Genomic DNA, 13,525 nt, shown 5'->3' with positions numbered 1-13,525 from the left:
AGGTTCTGTAAGGGAGTTTGGATTGGGGGGGCCTCAGGGCTAGAGCAGGGGCTTGTGGTTCAGGAGGGGGTTTATGACTGGGGCTGGGGTTCAGGAAGAAGCTGGACATTGCTTACCACAGGTGGTGCAGTGGGGCTAAGGAGGGATCATCCCTGCCCAGGCCCCGCACCACCCCCAAAAGTAGCCGGCAAGCTCCCTCCCAAGTCCTGTTGTAGAGATAGAATACATGATGGGAGAGGGGTACCCTGACATTAGCAACCCCTTCTCTTCCTTCCCTGCCCCACCCAGCAAGCAGGGGACAGGGGATGGGGGGGAAGGAAGGGCAGCTCCAAGGCAAAGGGCAGGAGGCGTACAGCAGTGGGGGGAAGGGCAGCTGAAGTGCCAGCATTTGATAGCCTCTTGGCCAAACCAGTCAAGATCACCTATCAGAGGCTCCAAGATCTACCAGTAGATCACGATCTACTGGTTGGTGACCACTGCTATAGATAAAGAATAAAGTAAGATCAAAGCAACTGAGTGATTGATCAAAATACTGCTCAGGGAAATCTCGACTCGATTCTTTTGGAATATGCAGTTCCATCAAAAACAAAAAACTTCATAAAACCAGGCCAACTTTGCTGGAATTTAACTTTGAAGGGAAAATGGAGGGGGAAAAAAAGGCCCAACAATGTCTGAATAGCCTATTCAGAGATTGTGGAAACAAACATTTCAATTTTTGTTCCAAAATGTATTTGGTTTTGAAAATTTTCATTACAAAATATAAAAAGTTGAAATCAACGAGGAAATAGTGTGACCCAAAATGAACATTTCTTTTCAGAATTTTACATCATATTGAAATTCTCAGTTTAAAAGAGACACAGATGTGGAAATCTTGAAATTGTTTGCAAAATGGAATTTTCATCTTCCAGAGACACGTTTAGAAAAGAAGACAGACAAAGAGCAACTTGAGACAGGGGCTGACTTAACTTTCCAAACAATAGAGCATGGTATTCAGATATATCCAAAAAACTGCAAGGGTCTGAAAGCGGGGGTGAAATCCTGGCCCCACTGATGTACATTGCAAAATTCCCACTGTCTCAGTGGTACTAAGTATTTGCCCCTAGTGAATATAATGCTTTTCTTCCTCTTCTGTCTCCTCCTCCTCCTTCCCTCTTTGCTGCACTCATCCTTTGACTCTTCTCTACTAACCAGTCTGTTTTCAAGCTAAATTCCTCTTCCTTTTCTTTCTTCCCACTTCTAAGCTATTCTCTTTCAAACACCTTCCTCTGTCTTTCTTCAGTTCTCCATCTTTTTTTCCTCTACTTCCCTGCCCTTCTAGGTTTTTCCTTGCTGTTCTCCCTCCACAATCTGCAAACTATCTGTAGGTTTTATTGGTGCAAATCACTGATCACAATATGCTTTTAATTGCTTAGAACTGAGCAGCTAATTTATATTAAATGTATTTGGCATATTTCACCTCCCTCTGGAGTTTCAAACAGGCCACAGTTTATAATTTTCTATATTCAAAAATATTCACAAATAAATTCTGTAATCTAAATATGTCAATTTTGACTATTCGTCAGCTGAAATTCAAGCTGTGCTGCTTGGTTTTGAATGAATACATAAGTCACATGGTATTGTTTCAGTTAGCAGATTGACCAAATGGAAGTCTTATTTGGCTTTGAATGCAATATTGTTTCTTCTCCAGGTGAAACTCACTCCTAAAAAGGATTTAAGTACTCATCTTCACAGGGGTGAATTCTCTCTAAGGAGCAGTTGAAATTTGTACAAAGAATATATTTAAAATTATTATAAGATTTCATTAATAACAGTCTCATTAAAATTGCTTTGTAGTTTTAATTAATATTCTGATGAGCCAATGCTTTCATTCTGTGTCTTTTCACATTAGTAAATGCAAATTATTAAACTCAATCCCATATATTCACTCTGAAAAGGAAGTTGTGTTTGAAGTGTGAGTGAGTATAAGATAGGCAACTTGGAAAAAGAAGGAAAAAAGTCCTAATCAGATGTCATACTGCAATATGTTTTCCACAAGACAGGTTCATATTATGAATGACAATTCAAGCAGATTCTGTTGGTTTGATTAATATTTTAAGGCACATTCCCATTTGCATTTGTGTGTTTTTCAGGTGAGCCTAAACTCTGTCAAAAATCAGAAGATATAGTAAAAGTCACTGAACAAAAACATGCTGTGATACGCAACTAGACTTGCTACTACTTAGAAGCTTCTGACATTTTAATTGTGAGAGGTAATTTTACCATTTTTACCATGTCAGTTTTGGTTGTAAGCATTGCAGGGGGAAATCAGTTTATTTGTAGCATTAGAAAAATTATGTCCACTGAATTTTTAAAAAGCCTTAGAAATAGTTCTGTTGCTTGTGGGGGGATAAATAAATTTGGGGGACAGTTGGCTCTACATTGGCTTCCTAATAAGTGGGACAGTGCAAGAAGAGGGAGGGAATGATTAAAACAGTATCTTAAGTTTCTTTGAATTATTCTCTCTTCCAGGCTAAATAATCTTACCTAAAATATATCATTGTCACAATTTTAAATACTTGAAATTTCACGGTATAGCGCATGTCACATCGTGTATTTTCATTTTAATTGTTAACAGGAAAAACAGAACAGCACTACGAGTTCCTAATTCAGCTTTTTCCGAGGCTGTTATCTCTATCTACCTGGTCTAGGACCATGCCGTTTTTATGGACAACCATTGGGCAAAATAATGATAGTAAAATCATGAAACCCTGAGCTGGTAACTCAAGGCACTTAGTTCTCAAGGTTTTGGATGTATTTGCAACTGTTTTATTTCCTCTTCTATTTTGCCTTCTTAAACCTAGCCAGAGTACTTTTTCAGACAAAACTTGGACTTCATTTTATTTGCATCACTGAAACCAGATGTTTCCAAATGAGCATGAGATATATGTATAAATACGAGGCACGTATCATTTGCACTGGTTTGCTATAAAATTGCTGGCAATCTTGATCTACGTCTGACGGCAATGGAAAGCCAAAATGAAGCTGTCACAGGGAATTGTTTATGCATCTACACTGCATAATGACATTTAAGTCCCACTTGTCAGATTTCTTAAGATGTCTGGAAACAAATTAGAATGTGGACTGTACAGAGAAATATTAGTATTGTCCCATGCTGCCCAGATCGACAATCAATGTACCCTGAGGCTGTGGCTGCAATTTGGAGAAAACCTGGTGTTTCCTGAACATGACCTTTGAAATATTTGTTAAACACTTGTAAAATAACTGTCAATATTAAGATCACAATGGCCTATGGCATTCAGTATGACCTTGACAATGGAGTCTCACCTGCATTGGAATTAGGTGTATATGGTTCAACATCAGAGCAGAGGAAACAGATACAAGAATGTTCGCATGACAAATTAGCTTCATTTAAGCAAAATCATGTATAAATAGTTTGCAGATGGAATTGTTGCCCTTTTGCTGGAAGGCGAAATTTGGGGCCTTGTGGGGTGGTTCTGTGCACATGAAAACTCATCGATATAGAGTCAGGATAATCCATGCTGCAATCTGTTTAGTTACAGAAATATTCACATAATCCCAAACCTCAGTAGGAACCTACAGCAATCAAGCAGTTAGTTTCCATGTTCAGAAACTCCCAGATGAGCCTTTCCAGCCAGTACAGTCCCCAAGGCGAGGAACCTTTCCTGTCTCAGCTTCCTTCCAAAGTCACTCATGATTTCTTCTGGCTCGCTCGCTCAGACTCACACAGCCTGCAACTAACCACTCGCCCCGGCATATGGAATCTAAAGGGAAACCCTGTAGCTCTCCATTGCCCTCTGGGTTGCATTATACTCTAACCAGGCGGCATAGGCCACTAAACTTACAATATTCTGTTAACATGCCTTTGGATGATGACCTCAAAACAAACAACCATTCACAGGCAGCCACTAGCCCCTTTCACAATAGTATTCAGTGGGTATGAAATTCACACCATTCTAGATGTGCAGAATAAGACCTGTTTGGTATCTATTTTGGGGCAGTAGGTAGGACTAAAGTGGAGAACAGGCCTCATATTGGACCTTGGCATGAGTGAATTTCACACCAGTTGAATAAGGACTAACGTAATAGCCACATTTATGTTGATTCACACTTACATGTCTGTATTTGTTGACTTTGCCTCTTTTCTGGCCTGTACACAACTGAGCAACCGTAATTGAACTGGGTATAATGCAAGAACTTTGCACTGGGACTAAAGGACTACCAAAAAGTGGAACTCATGTCATTCAACATATAAGCCATATATTCAATATGCATATTTAGTATGCATAGATCTAATTTAAGAAGTATTTGTGCATAGAAGGTGTAAAAAGTGCATTTAAAATGTTTTGTGAATCTGGTCCAGAGCTTGTATTTAGCATGGATTTTCTGTACAGTGCAGATAACAAATGAAAATGTTCAAATGAAATTGTATCATGTGCATCATAACCTGATACTTTTTTTCCTGAGCTAAGGATTTATATCTGCTAGTGTTTGGGCAAATCATTAGTTACTTGGTCGCTCAACTGTCCCTTTTTATTCTTTTATTGAATGGTCTTTGCCCCCCTTCTATAAATAATCTGATGGTTCCTTAGAGCCATTATGCCAGCAGAAAACACAGTTTCGTCAGTTTGCAAACTCTCAGCCAGCTAGGTTGCAAAGCTTCCTTCAAAATCAGTGGATGATTGGAGTAAGAATTTCAGGATGGTGCCCTCTGGAAAAACATGGGGTCAGATTTCTCAGATGTGCCTAGCATCTGCAGCTCACACTGAAATTGATAGGAACTGCTAGTGCTTGGCATCTTTGCAAATGAAGGCAATGAAATCTTTGTGCTATGAGCAACTGTTTACCAAACATGTTGTTCACGAAGGCTAAAAGCTTGCACAAATGCTCACAAATCTTAACACCCTCCCCACATTTCAACTTTTGCCTTTTTTCAGAATTGAACTTGACTTCTGGGCCATATCTATTTCCAGTAGTGTTTTACACACAGCATTCTTTTCTTCCTGAACATGTAGAATTCACTCCAGCTACTAAAACTATATGCCTTATGTGAGGTGTTCAGCACACTCCACTCATACTGTGCACACTCTGCTTGCTGGCTGGGAGTTAGGGAAGCTACACACCTCAAAGGAGGTACCCGGCACTTTTCAGGATTGATCGTTAATGTGCAAATATATCTTGGGTGTAATGACTTGACTTGTCATTTTGTATTACATATTTGAGCACTGTGATGGACTTCATTGAAATAGTGAAGGAGGCTACTCCATTTTCTCAAGAATGCCTTCTATTTAATTTTCTTTTTTTTTTTCAGTAAAATTGTATTTTTGTTTCATATTGAGTTCTCTATAGAGGGTAAAATTTATCTCAGTGGGAAGAATCAACCTGAGATGTGTGCACCACTTATTTGAGTCTTCAAAATATAACATAATATGGATCTCAATGGTATATATACTTTGCGATGAGGTCTCTGTAAGAAGATGAATTTTCCTCTTACATATTCGAGGGCACACTAAACACAATATTGCATAGGGCCATAAAAAATGGGGATTGAGTATGCATCTGCCTCAGCTGGTGTGCTGTAAGGCCTGAACAGGTCTGCCACAGAATTATTCTCCATGTAAGAATTAAAATAAACCACCTTTCCCTTTTATTTTAATTAATGTCAGAGCTGAATCTCATGCTGTATTTTTGCTCTCTGGAATGAGGCCTCTCTAAATATTATAATAGTAAATTTGACTCCTGCAGAGTGGCTATGGAAAGAAAGTGAAAGAGGCATCATCTGATTGGCCTTTTGCCTCACAGCCCTGCCACCTCCAGAGGCAGAGGAACCAATCAAAACTGAATCTCCCTCCCCTTCTGTGAGCAATGGATTGGCTCCTCTGTCTACCCCCTCACTCCCAAAGCTGCTGGCCAGGGATGGGGGCAGAGACCCTGGAGTCACCATCCCTAGTCTGTAAGTGGAGTGGGAATGCTGCTCCAGGTTTGGAAGAGGGAACAATCCCAGGATAAACAGGTGGGGTGTGGAGGCTGAATTAGGGTGTGCAGGTGCTGGGGGAAGAAATGTTGTGATGGGGAAGATAAAATAAAGGGGACAGCATTGATGGGCTCTGGGTGGGAATGGAGCAGAACTGAGGTCTTGTGGGCTGAATATGAGTCAGCTGAAATTACTTATCACAGTCTGTGCAATGTACTTAATTATGTTAAATTTTAACATTGTTAACCTTATTGTACATTCTGTGAGTGGCAAGGGTGGTACACTGCTTAAACTGAGGTGATAAGAGGGTGAGTCCATTTGAAAACAATATGGTGATATGTCTCAAAATAAATAAAGATATGAAGGTGTGCTTCAGCAGAGAAAAGGTTGGGGACCACTGTCTTATAAAAATTCCTGATAAAGTACAGTGAGAAGCCATAGGCAAGGACCTCAAAAGTTTCATTTTGCATTTTATTAATCTTGAGTTATCTGATAAGTATATTCTGTAATATAGTTATGGATTATGATTTAGACAGTATTTTTATTTAATTCTCAACCTACAAAACTTGTGTTTTAATTCTGCTGTTTGTGTCCATATTTCCTATGATAATATTGCTAAATAAATCATATTTGAGGGCAAAGATTGTGAAACATTTGAGTGTCAATACAAGTTTTTTTTATTGAAGCATGTTTGATCATTTGCATATGGATTGTCTCTGGAAAAAATGACTCCGCATAAATGGTTTTTACCAAATCCTTCTCCCTTTTGTGAATCTGATCTTTTTTTCATGCCACCTCCGGCTTGACAAACAATGTTGCTTTCCTTCTCAAGTCTATATTGAATTTAACCCTTTTTAAAGCTGGCCTGCCACTGTTAACCTTTATGCTTAGATTGGCTTGTCCTCCTAAAATCTTACATTAAGGAAAAAAATAACCAGCAAACATGGGATCTTGCAAACTGTGGTATGTGTGATTGGTCCCATCGGAGTCAATTAGGCTTTTTGAGTTCCTAAGATTGGACCCACATCTGGAACAAAGGGCTTAATTCAAAGCATACTGAAGTCAGTTCATAGTGACTGCAACAGACTATAGATCAAGGATATCTGGTTCTGATCCAACACCCAGGCTATGTCTACACTACGGAGATTTTTTCCAGGATACTGGATGTATCCTGGAAAAACTCCACTGCGTCCAGAGAACATCTGCTCTTCCAAATTTTTTTTTGGAAAAGCAGACGCACTTTTTTGGAAGCCCTGAATTCCTCATTTTATGAGGAATAAGGGCTCTCCCAAAAGAGGAGGTTTTTCCAACATTTGGCCCAGTGTAGACGGGTCAAATGTCGGAAAAGCCTCTTCTGAAAAATGAATCCGGAAAAGGTACGCAGAAAACCCAGCAGTGTAGACATAGCCCCATTGAAATCAATGGACAGTCTTATATTGAAATTTACACGCAAAGGTAAATAAAATCATTCGATTTTTTTCTGTTGCGTCACATTCCTCATTCTTTGTCTGGACTATGCCTATGTTAGATTGTGAGCTCCACAGGGCAGGATTTATGTCTTTTCGTAAGTCTGTACATTCCATGCAATTCACTGTAGAAATATTAACAATGGTATTCAAGATCTCAGTGGTAAGGGTATAACAACAGATTTTTAATCATGTATTTTATACTGATGTATGTTGATAACCAGTGACAGCAAGAGAGAATTAAAGCAAAACACATGTTCTTTCATTGCAAGTTTCAGGTAATATTGCAGTACACAAGTGTCCTATCTTTTTCTGCAAATCCTTAGAGGTTACATGCCATTTATTATTTAAATAATATTAATAGATTGAACCTATGAACATGTGTAAATCCAAAAACTGTTTTCACTTTTATGAGTGTAAATCCTGTGAAATTCCAGTGGTATCAAAAGGGTAAGTCAAGATTTGGATTTGCAATGATTTAGCTCAGGGCAAAAATCAATTTGTCGTGTTTTACAAAGGCACTGAAAGGATTTAAGCACCCAACCCCCACTGACGTTGAACTCTCCTTGGCATTTGAAAATCAGATCCTGGAAAATAAAGATAATCCAAATATTGGCCTCTGATGGAGTTTAGTTCTTTTAAATTTTTTTTTAATTGAAAACATTTTAAAAACACATAAATGCTTTGTCCAAACTGTATTATGGAAAAATATTTGAGACATTTCATTTCTCTAGGATTTGATTAACTTTCCTGCTCATTATTTAACAGGGCTCCAAACAACACTTTTTCCCCATACCCAAATGTGATGAGTCTGGTATGAATGAAGAGCTGGAATAACTTAGCCTCTGATACTTTAAAAATCTTACACTTTTCAGTAGTCCTACTGAGGTCAATCAAACTAGTTATGTTCATAAATATGTATGTCAATCATTGCAGGTCCAGCATCTTAGTCATTTTAAGCTGAACATCCCTGCAAAAAGTTCTGTTTTTTATCATGCAGCTACTTTGGTTATAGTAACTTTATTCCAATGTGGAGGCCAATGAAACTGAAGAGGTTGGCCAACATTACAGCCCTCCAACAGAACTCAAATGGCTCATATTTTAGTTCATAACAACCTGTCATTTCCTCAAGTGATGTAATTAACTAGTTAATTATTAAAGTGATGCATAAAGGCTGGCAAAATTGAAAAAAACCATGAAGATGCTAGAAAACATGAGGTGAAGATGAAGCTATTATTGTCTTTTAAATACCACTTGTGCTCTTGATGCCCATTATACTGCTTTGTGACAGCTTATTTTTTGGTAAACAAGGGTATGTCTACACTACAAAGTTAGTTCGAACTAACTTTCATAGATGCTACACTAGCGCTCCGTTAGTTCGAACTTAATTCGAACTAACGGAGCGCTTAGTTCGAACTAGGTAATCCTCATTCCATGAGGATTAAGCCTAGTTCGAACTTACTAGTTCGAATTAAGGGCTGTGTAGCCCCTTAATTCGAACTAGTGGAAGGCTAGCCCTCCCCAGCTTTCCCTGGTGGCCACTCTGGCCAACACCAGGGAAACTTGTCTGCCCCCCTCCCGGCCCCGGAGCCCTTAAAGGGGCACGGGCTGGGTACGGTGCCCGTGCCAGGTGCAAGCCTGCCAGCACCCAGCCAGCAGACCCTGCACCTGGCACGGATCGAGCCACCCACCCGATGCCCCCCAGCCCTCCCCCTCTTCCCGGGACCAGGCTGGCGGCTCCCGGGAGCTTGCCCAGGACCGCAAGAGGTGGGCACCCGCCTGGGCTAGTGCGGACATCGTGGACCTTGTCCACGGTCTCCGCACTAGGCACAGGAAAGTGGCCAGCTAGGGCAGGAGAGCTGCCAGCCTGGCCACCCAGGAGCAGGTGTGCATGAAAATCAAGGTGGTCCACTGAGACCCCCGACCCTGAGCCCTGAGCTTACAATGGCCGTACTGGGTCAGACCAAAGGTCCATCTAGCCCAGTAGCCTGTCTGCCGACAGTGGCCAACCCTAGGGACCCTGGAGGGGATGGACCGAAGACAGTGACCAAGCCATTTGTCTCGTGCCATCCCTCTCCAGCCTTCCACAAACCTTGGGCAGGGACACCACTCCTACCCCCTGGCTAATACCACTCCATGGACCCAACCTCCATCACATGATCTCACGTCCCTTTAAACTCTGTTCTAGTTGTAGCCTTCACAGCCTCCTGCAGCAAGGAGTTCCACAGGTTGACTCTTTGCTTTGTGAAGAACAACTTTCTGGTACTAGTTTGAAGCCTGCTACCCATTCCTTTCCTTTGGTGTCCTCTAGTCCTTCTATTATGGGAACTAATGAAGAACTTTTCTGTATGCACCCTCTCCACCCAACTCCTGCTTTTAGAAACCTCTATCCTGTCCCCCCTCCGTCTCCTCTTTTCTAAGCTGAAAAGTCCCAGTCTCTTTAGCCTCTCTTCATATGGGACCTGTTCCCAACCCCTGATCATTGTAGTTGCCCTCCCCTCTCCCAGCCTCTCTCTTCCCCTCTCCCACCTCCTTTTCCCAGTCTCCCCCAGTTTTGTTCAATAAAGAGAGATTCCATTTTTGAACACAATTGTCCTTTATTTTGTACATCAAGAAAAGGGGCTAGGGAAGGGTAAGTGGAAGGAGGTGAGGGAGGAATGGGGTACGAGCCCCCGATGGGGAGGACTGGGCTGGCTCTGCAGGCTTCTGGGGGTGGAAGCTCTCCTGCAGCCCCCCAATTGCCCCCTCTCCCCAGATGGCAGCCTGCGGCAAGTGCAGCCAGGCTGATGGCCAAGTGCTGTGATGTGCCCAGTGTGGGTACTCCGGGCACTCCAAGCCAGGACTGCTTTGCAAGCGGGGCACCCCTGAGAACTGTCTGTCCGGGGTGGGGGTTGGGACCCTTTAAGCGCAGCCCTCGGCTAGCCTGAGACAGCATCTCCACGCTCTAAGTCCTCCTCTGATGCCCTGCCGGCACTGCTTCCGGCCATCCTTAACCCCGGTTCAGGGTCCACTTAATGTGGACATGCTAGTTCGAATTAGCAAAACGCTAATTCGAACTAGTTTTTAGGTCTAGACGCGTTAGTTCAAATTAGCTTAGTTCGAATTAACTAATTCGAACTAAGTTAGTTCGAATTAGCGCTGTAGTGTAGACGTACCCCAATTTCTTAAAATTGTTTTGGAATTCTACATATTATTTAAATATTTGTATAAAGGATGTAATTTTATTCCTTTAAACCCCATGGTGCCAATCATTGTTAAGAACAAATCCAATGTCAAATTGCATCTGAAATTAGATATTCAGATACCACAGTGATGGGTGCAGCACAAGCACTAACCAGAATCATAGAATCAAAGAAAACTAGAACTGGAAGGGACCTTGAGAGATCATCAAGTCCAGTCCCCTGCCCTCACGGCAGGACCAAGCACTGGTCTAGATCATCCCTGATAGGTGTCTGTCTAACCTGCTCTTAAATATCTCCATTGACTGAGATTCCACAACCCCCCTAGGCAGAATTGAATTCAACCTATGATTCGCTGGGAGTAAAAGAACAGAAACTTTTAATTTTTGTTTGGACTATAATTGTAAAGTGAATTTATCATCATCTAGGGCCTTATTCTGAAATCCTTACATAGGCCACATGCTTATTGACTGCAACAGGACTGTGAAGATGATGTGAAGCCCAAAATTACAATTGATTAAAAAAAATCAGAACATACTGGGTCAGACCAAAGGTCCATCTAGCCCAGTATCCTGTCCTCCAACAGTAGCCATTGCCAATGCCCCCAGAGGGAGTGAAAAGAACAGGGAATCATCAAGTGATCCCTCGCCTTTAATCCATTTCCAGCCCCTGACGAACTAAGACTAGGGACATCATTCCTATCCATTCTGACTAATAAGTATTGATGGACCTTGCCTCCATGAATGTATCCAGTTCTTTTTGGAACCCTGTTAAAGTCCTGGTCTTCACAACATCCTCTGGCAAGGAGTTCCACAGGTTGAATTAGATACATTAAATGAAAGTAGCACCATGGGTGAGTATTAAACAAGATGCAGCCCTATACTCTGGGTGCCCCCAAGCCTCTGGCTGCTGGATGCTGTGACTTATAGTTTAACAAAATGTTTTGCTTTTTTGTTTGTTTGTTTTAAAATAATGGTTTTTGACAAAAATTAGCTAAATGTATGCAAAACAAAAAGTGTACAAAAAAACCTAAATAAAACAAAAAAAACTATAACCCCAAAAGTCAGTTTCAGGTCCAACATAATTTTTTGTTCAACCCTAATTGATTTTTTTTTTCAGTTTTATTTCAGCAAGAAAAAGTTTAAAATTTCCATTTTGGGTCAACCCTAAATGTCTTTTTTTTCCTGATTTTTTTTTTAAGTTCAGCTTTGCTCAGAATGTCAAGAGTAATCATTTCTAACCCTCCCAAATTTGGCCAAATTCAACAACACAAGGGGTCAAATTCAACCATGCCTAACAGTGTTGCAGCTAGTGGTATTATATGAGGGATATGTTCCGCTTATTGACGTCTTCTGTTATTCAATTATATTATTGGTTATTTTTTATACTAGTAGAGTGCAGTGCAGTGAAGTACTAATGTCTACCAGAGAGGCATATCAAGTCACATTCAACTACCCTATTTGTGTAATCTGCACCTCATGGGATTGGGATGTTAATTGGGAAACCTAAAGAGTTACATCAGCGGTAGGCAAAAGTGGCCCATGGGACGGACATTGTTCACCAGGGTTAGCCCATGGTGGTTTCCCAGATGCTTTATTTTCCTGAGCATCCGGAAGTATGGCCACTTGCAGCTCCTGTTGGCTGTGGATTGCTGCTCTTGGCCAATGGGAGCTGCAGGAAGCTGTGTTGCAATTCATGGCCCATAGGAGCTGTGCAGATGTGCAGGTAAATAAAGCACCCAGTGGCCCACCAGCAGCTAATGCTGGTGAATTGAGACCAACTTGCAGACCGCTTATTGCCCATTTTTGAGCTTTTCAAGTGAGCTTTATCATCTTCGGATATTAGTGAGTTACTGCAGTTTTCAATTTTATTAAACTAGAAAATATCTGCATTTTGGGTATTTTAATATCATGCAACATGTATCTGTATTACAGTATCACTATCTGAGCACTTTAGCTTTTATAAGGTAGCATTTGTTAGAGCAGAAACATGGGGAGTTAAACTGAGGTTGGTATTAGAGAGAGAGAGAGAGATTTGGTCCTAATAAATACATTTCATTTCTTTGTTTATTTTCTGGCATAGTTCTTGTCGAGAAAAATGACTGATGGGAGACTTGATAGTCATTGTCAGTATGTTAGAGGCTGTACAAAGAGGGTGGTGATCAATAGTTTTCCATGTCCACTGAAGATAGGACCAGAAGTAATTGGCTTAGTTTGCAGCAAGGGAGATTTTAGGAAATACAATATTAGGGAAAGCTTTCTAACTATAAGGCTATTTAAATGCTAGAAAAGTTACCTATGTAGATTGTGGAATAACTGTAACTAATAGTTATTTAGAATAGGGTGGACAAAAATGAGTTAGGGATTTCCTAGGCATAATGGTCCTGCCTCAGTGCTGGGAGATGAACTAGAAAACCTCTCACATCCCTTTCCAGTCCCACATTTCTATGACTGATAGTGTGTGTGTGAGTATGATGTAAATAATTCCTATAAACTTGATACTTCTACTAAATTAGAAATGTACAGAAAAAAAACCAAACCCCACAGATGCAATTCAAATAATATTTATAATTGACCCTTATGTTAATTTTTAATTTTCAGTCTGCTGAGTGTTTAAAAAACCCATTAAAAAACTCAGATAATGTTAAAACCACTGATACATGTAATAAAACAATGACATATTCAAAAGAGGGAGCCTATGTTCCATTAGGACAGAAAAAAAGATGAGAGCAACATACGGCAGCATAATTAGCATGATTAGGGAAGTACATCAACTGAATTAATGCTGTAGGGGAAAACACAATACGAAACCAACATGCCTACCTCTGCCTTAAAAACTGCAAGCGGGTCTGTTTAAAAAAGGCCGAAAGTCTCTGGCATTTGAAGCTG

The 13,525-nt window shown here is 40.7% G+C and overlaps 1 protein-coding gene and 1 long non-coding RNA gene across 2 annotated transcripts in view; one reads left to right on the top strand and one right to left on the bottom strand.

The window, feature by feature from the left end:
• The window catches only part of PDE1A (phosphodiesterase 1A), a 290,701-nt gene extending 282,628 nt beyond the window's left edge, over positions 1–8,073 (top strand). The window contains exons 14-15 of the mRNA XM_075933755.1: positions 2,130–2,249; positions 2,615–8,073. Coding sequence (XP_075789870.1) covers positions 2,130–2,206 — 77 coding nt within the window. The 3' untranslated portion in view covers positions 2,207–2,249; positions 2,615–8,073. The remainder of the gene's footprint in view (positions 1–2,129; positions 2,250–2,614) is intronic.
• The window catches only part of LOC112545553 (uncharacterized), a 57,252-nt gene that overhangs the window by 34,470 nt on the left and 9,257 nt on the right, over positions 1–13,525 (bottom strand). The window lies entirely within an intron of this gene.

The sequence above is a fragment of the Pelodiscus sinensis genome, chromosome 7, assembly GCF_049634645.1.
Source record: "Pelodiscus sinensis isolate JC-2024 chromosome 7, ASM4963464v1, whole genome shotgun sequence".
Taxonomy (NCBI): domain Eukaryota; kingdom Metazoa; phylum Chordata; order Testudines; family Trionychidae; genus Pelodiscus; species Pelodiscus sinensis.
Note: the sequence above shows the minus strand (reverse complement) of the source record. Positions and strands in the feature narration are given on the sequence as shown.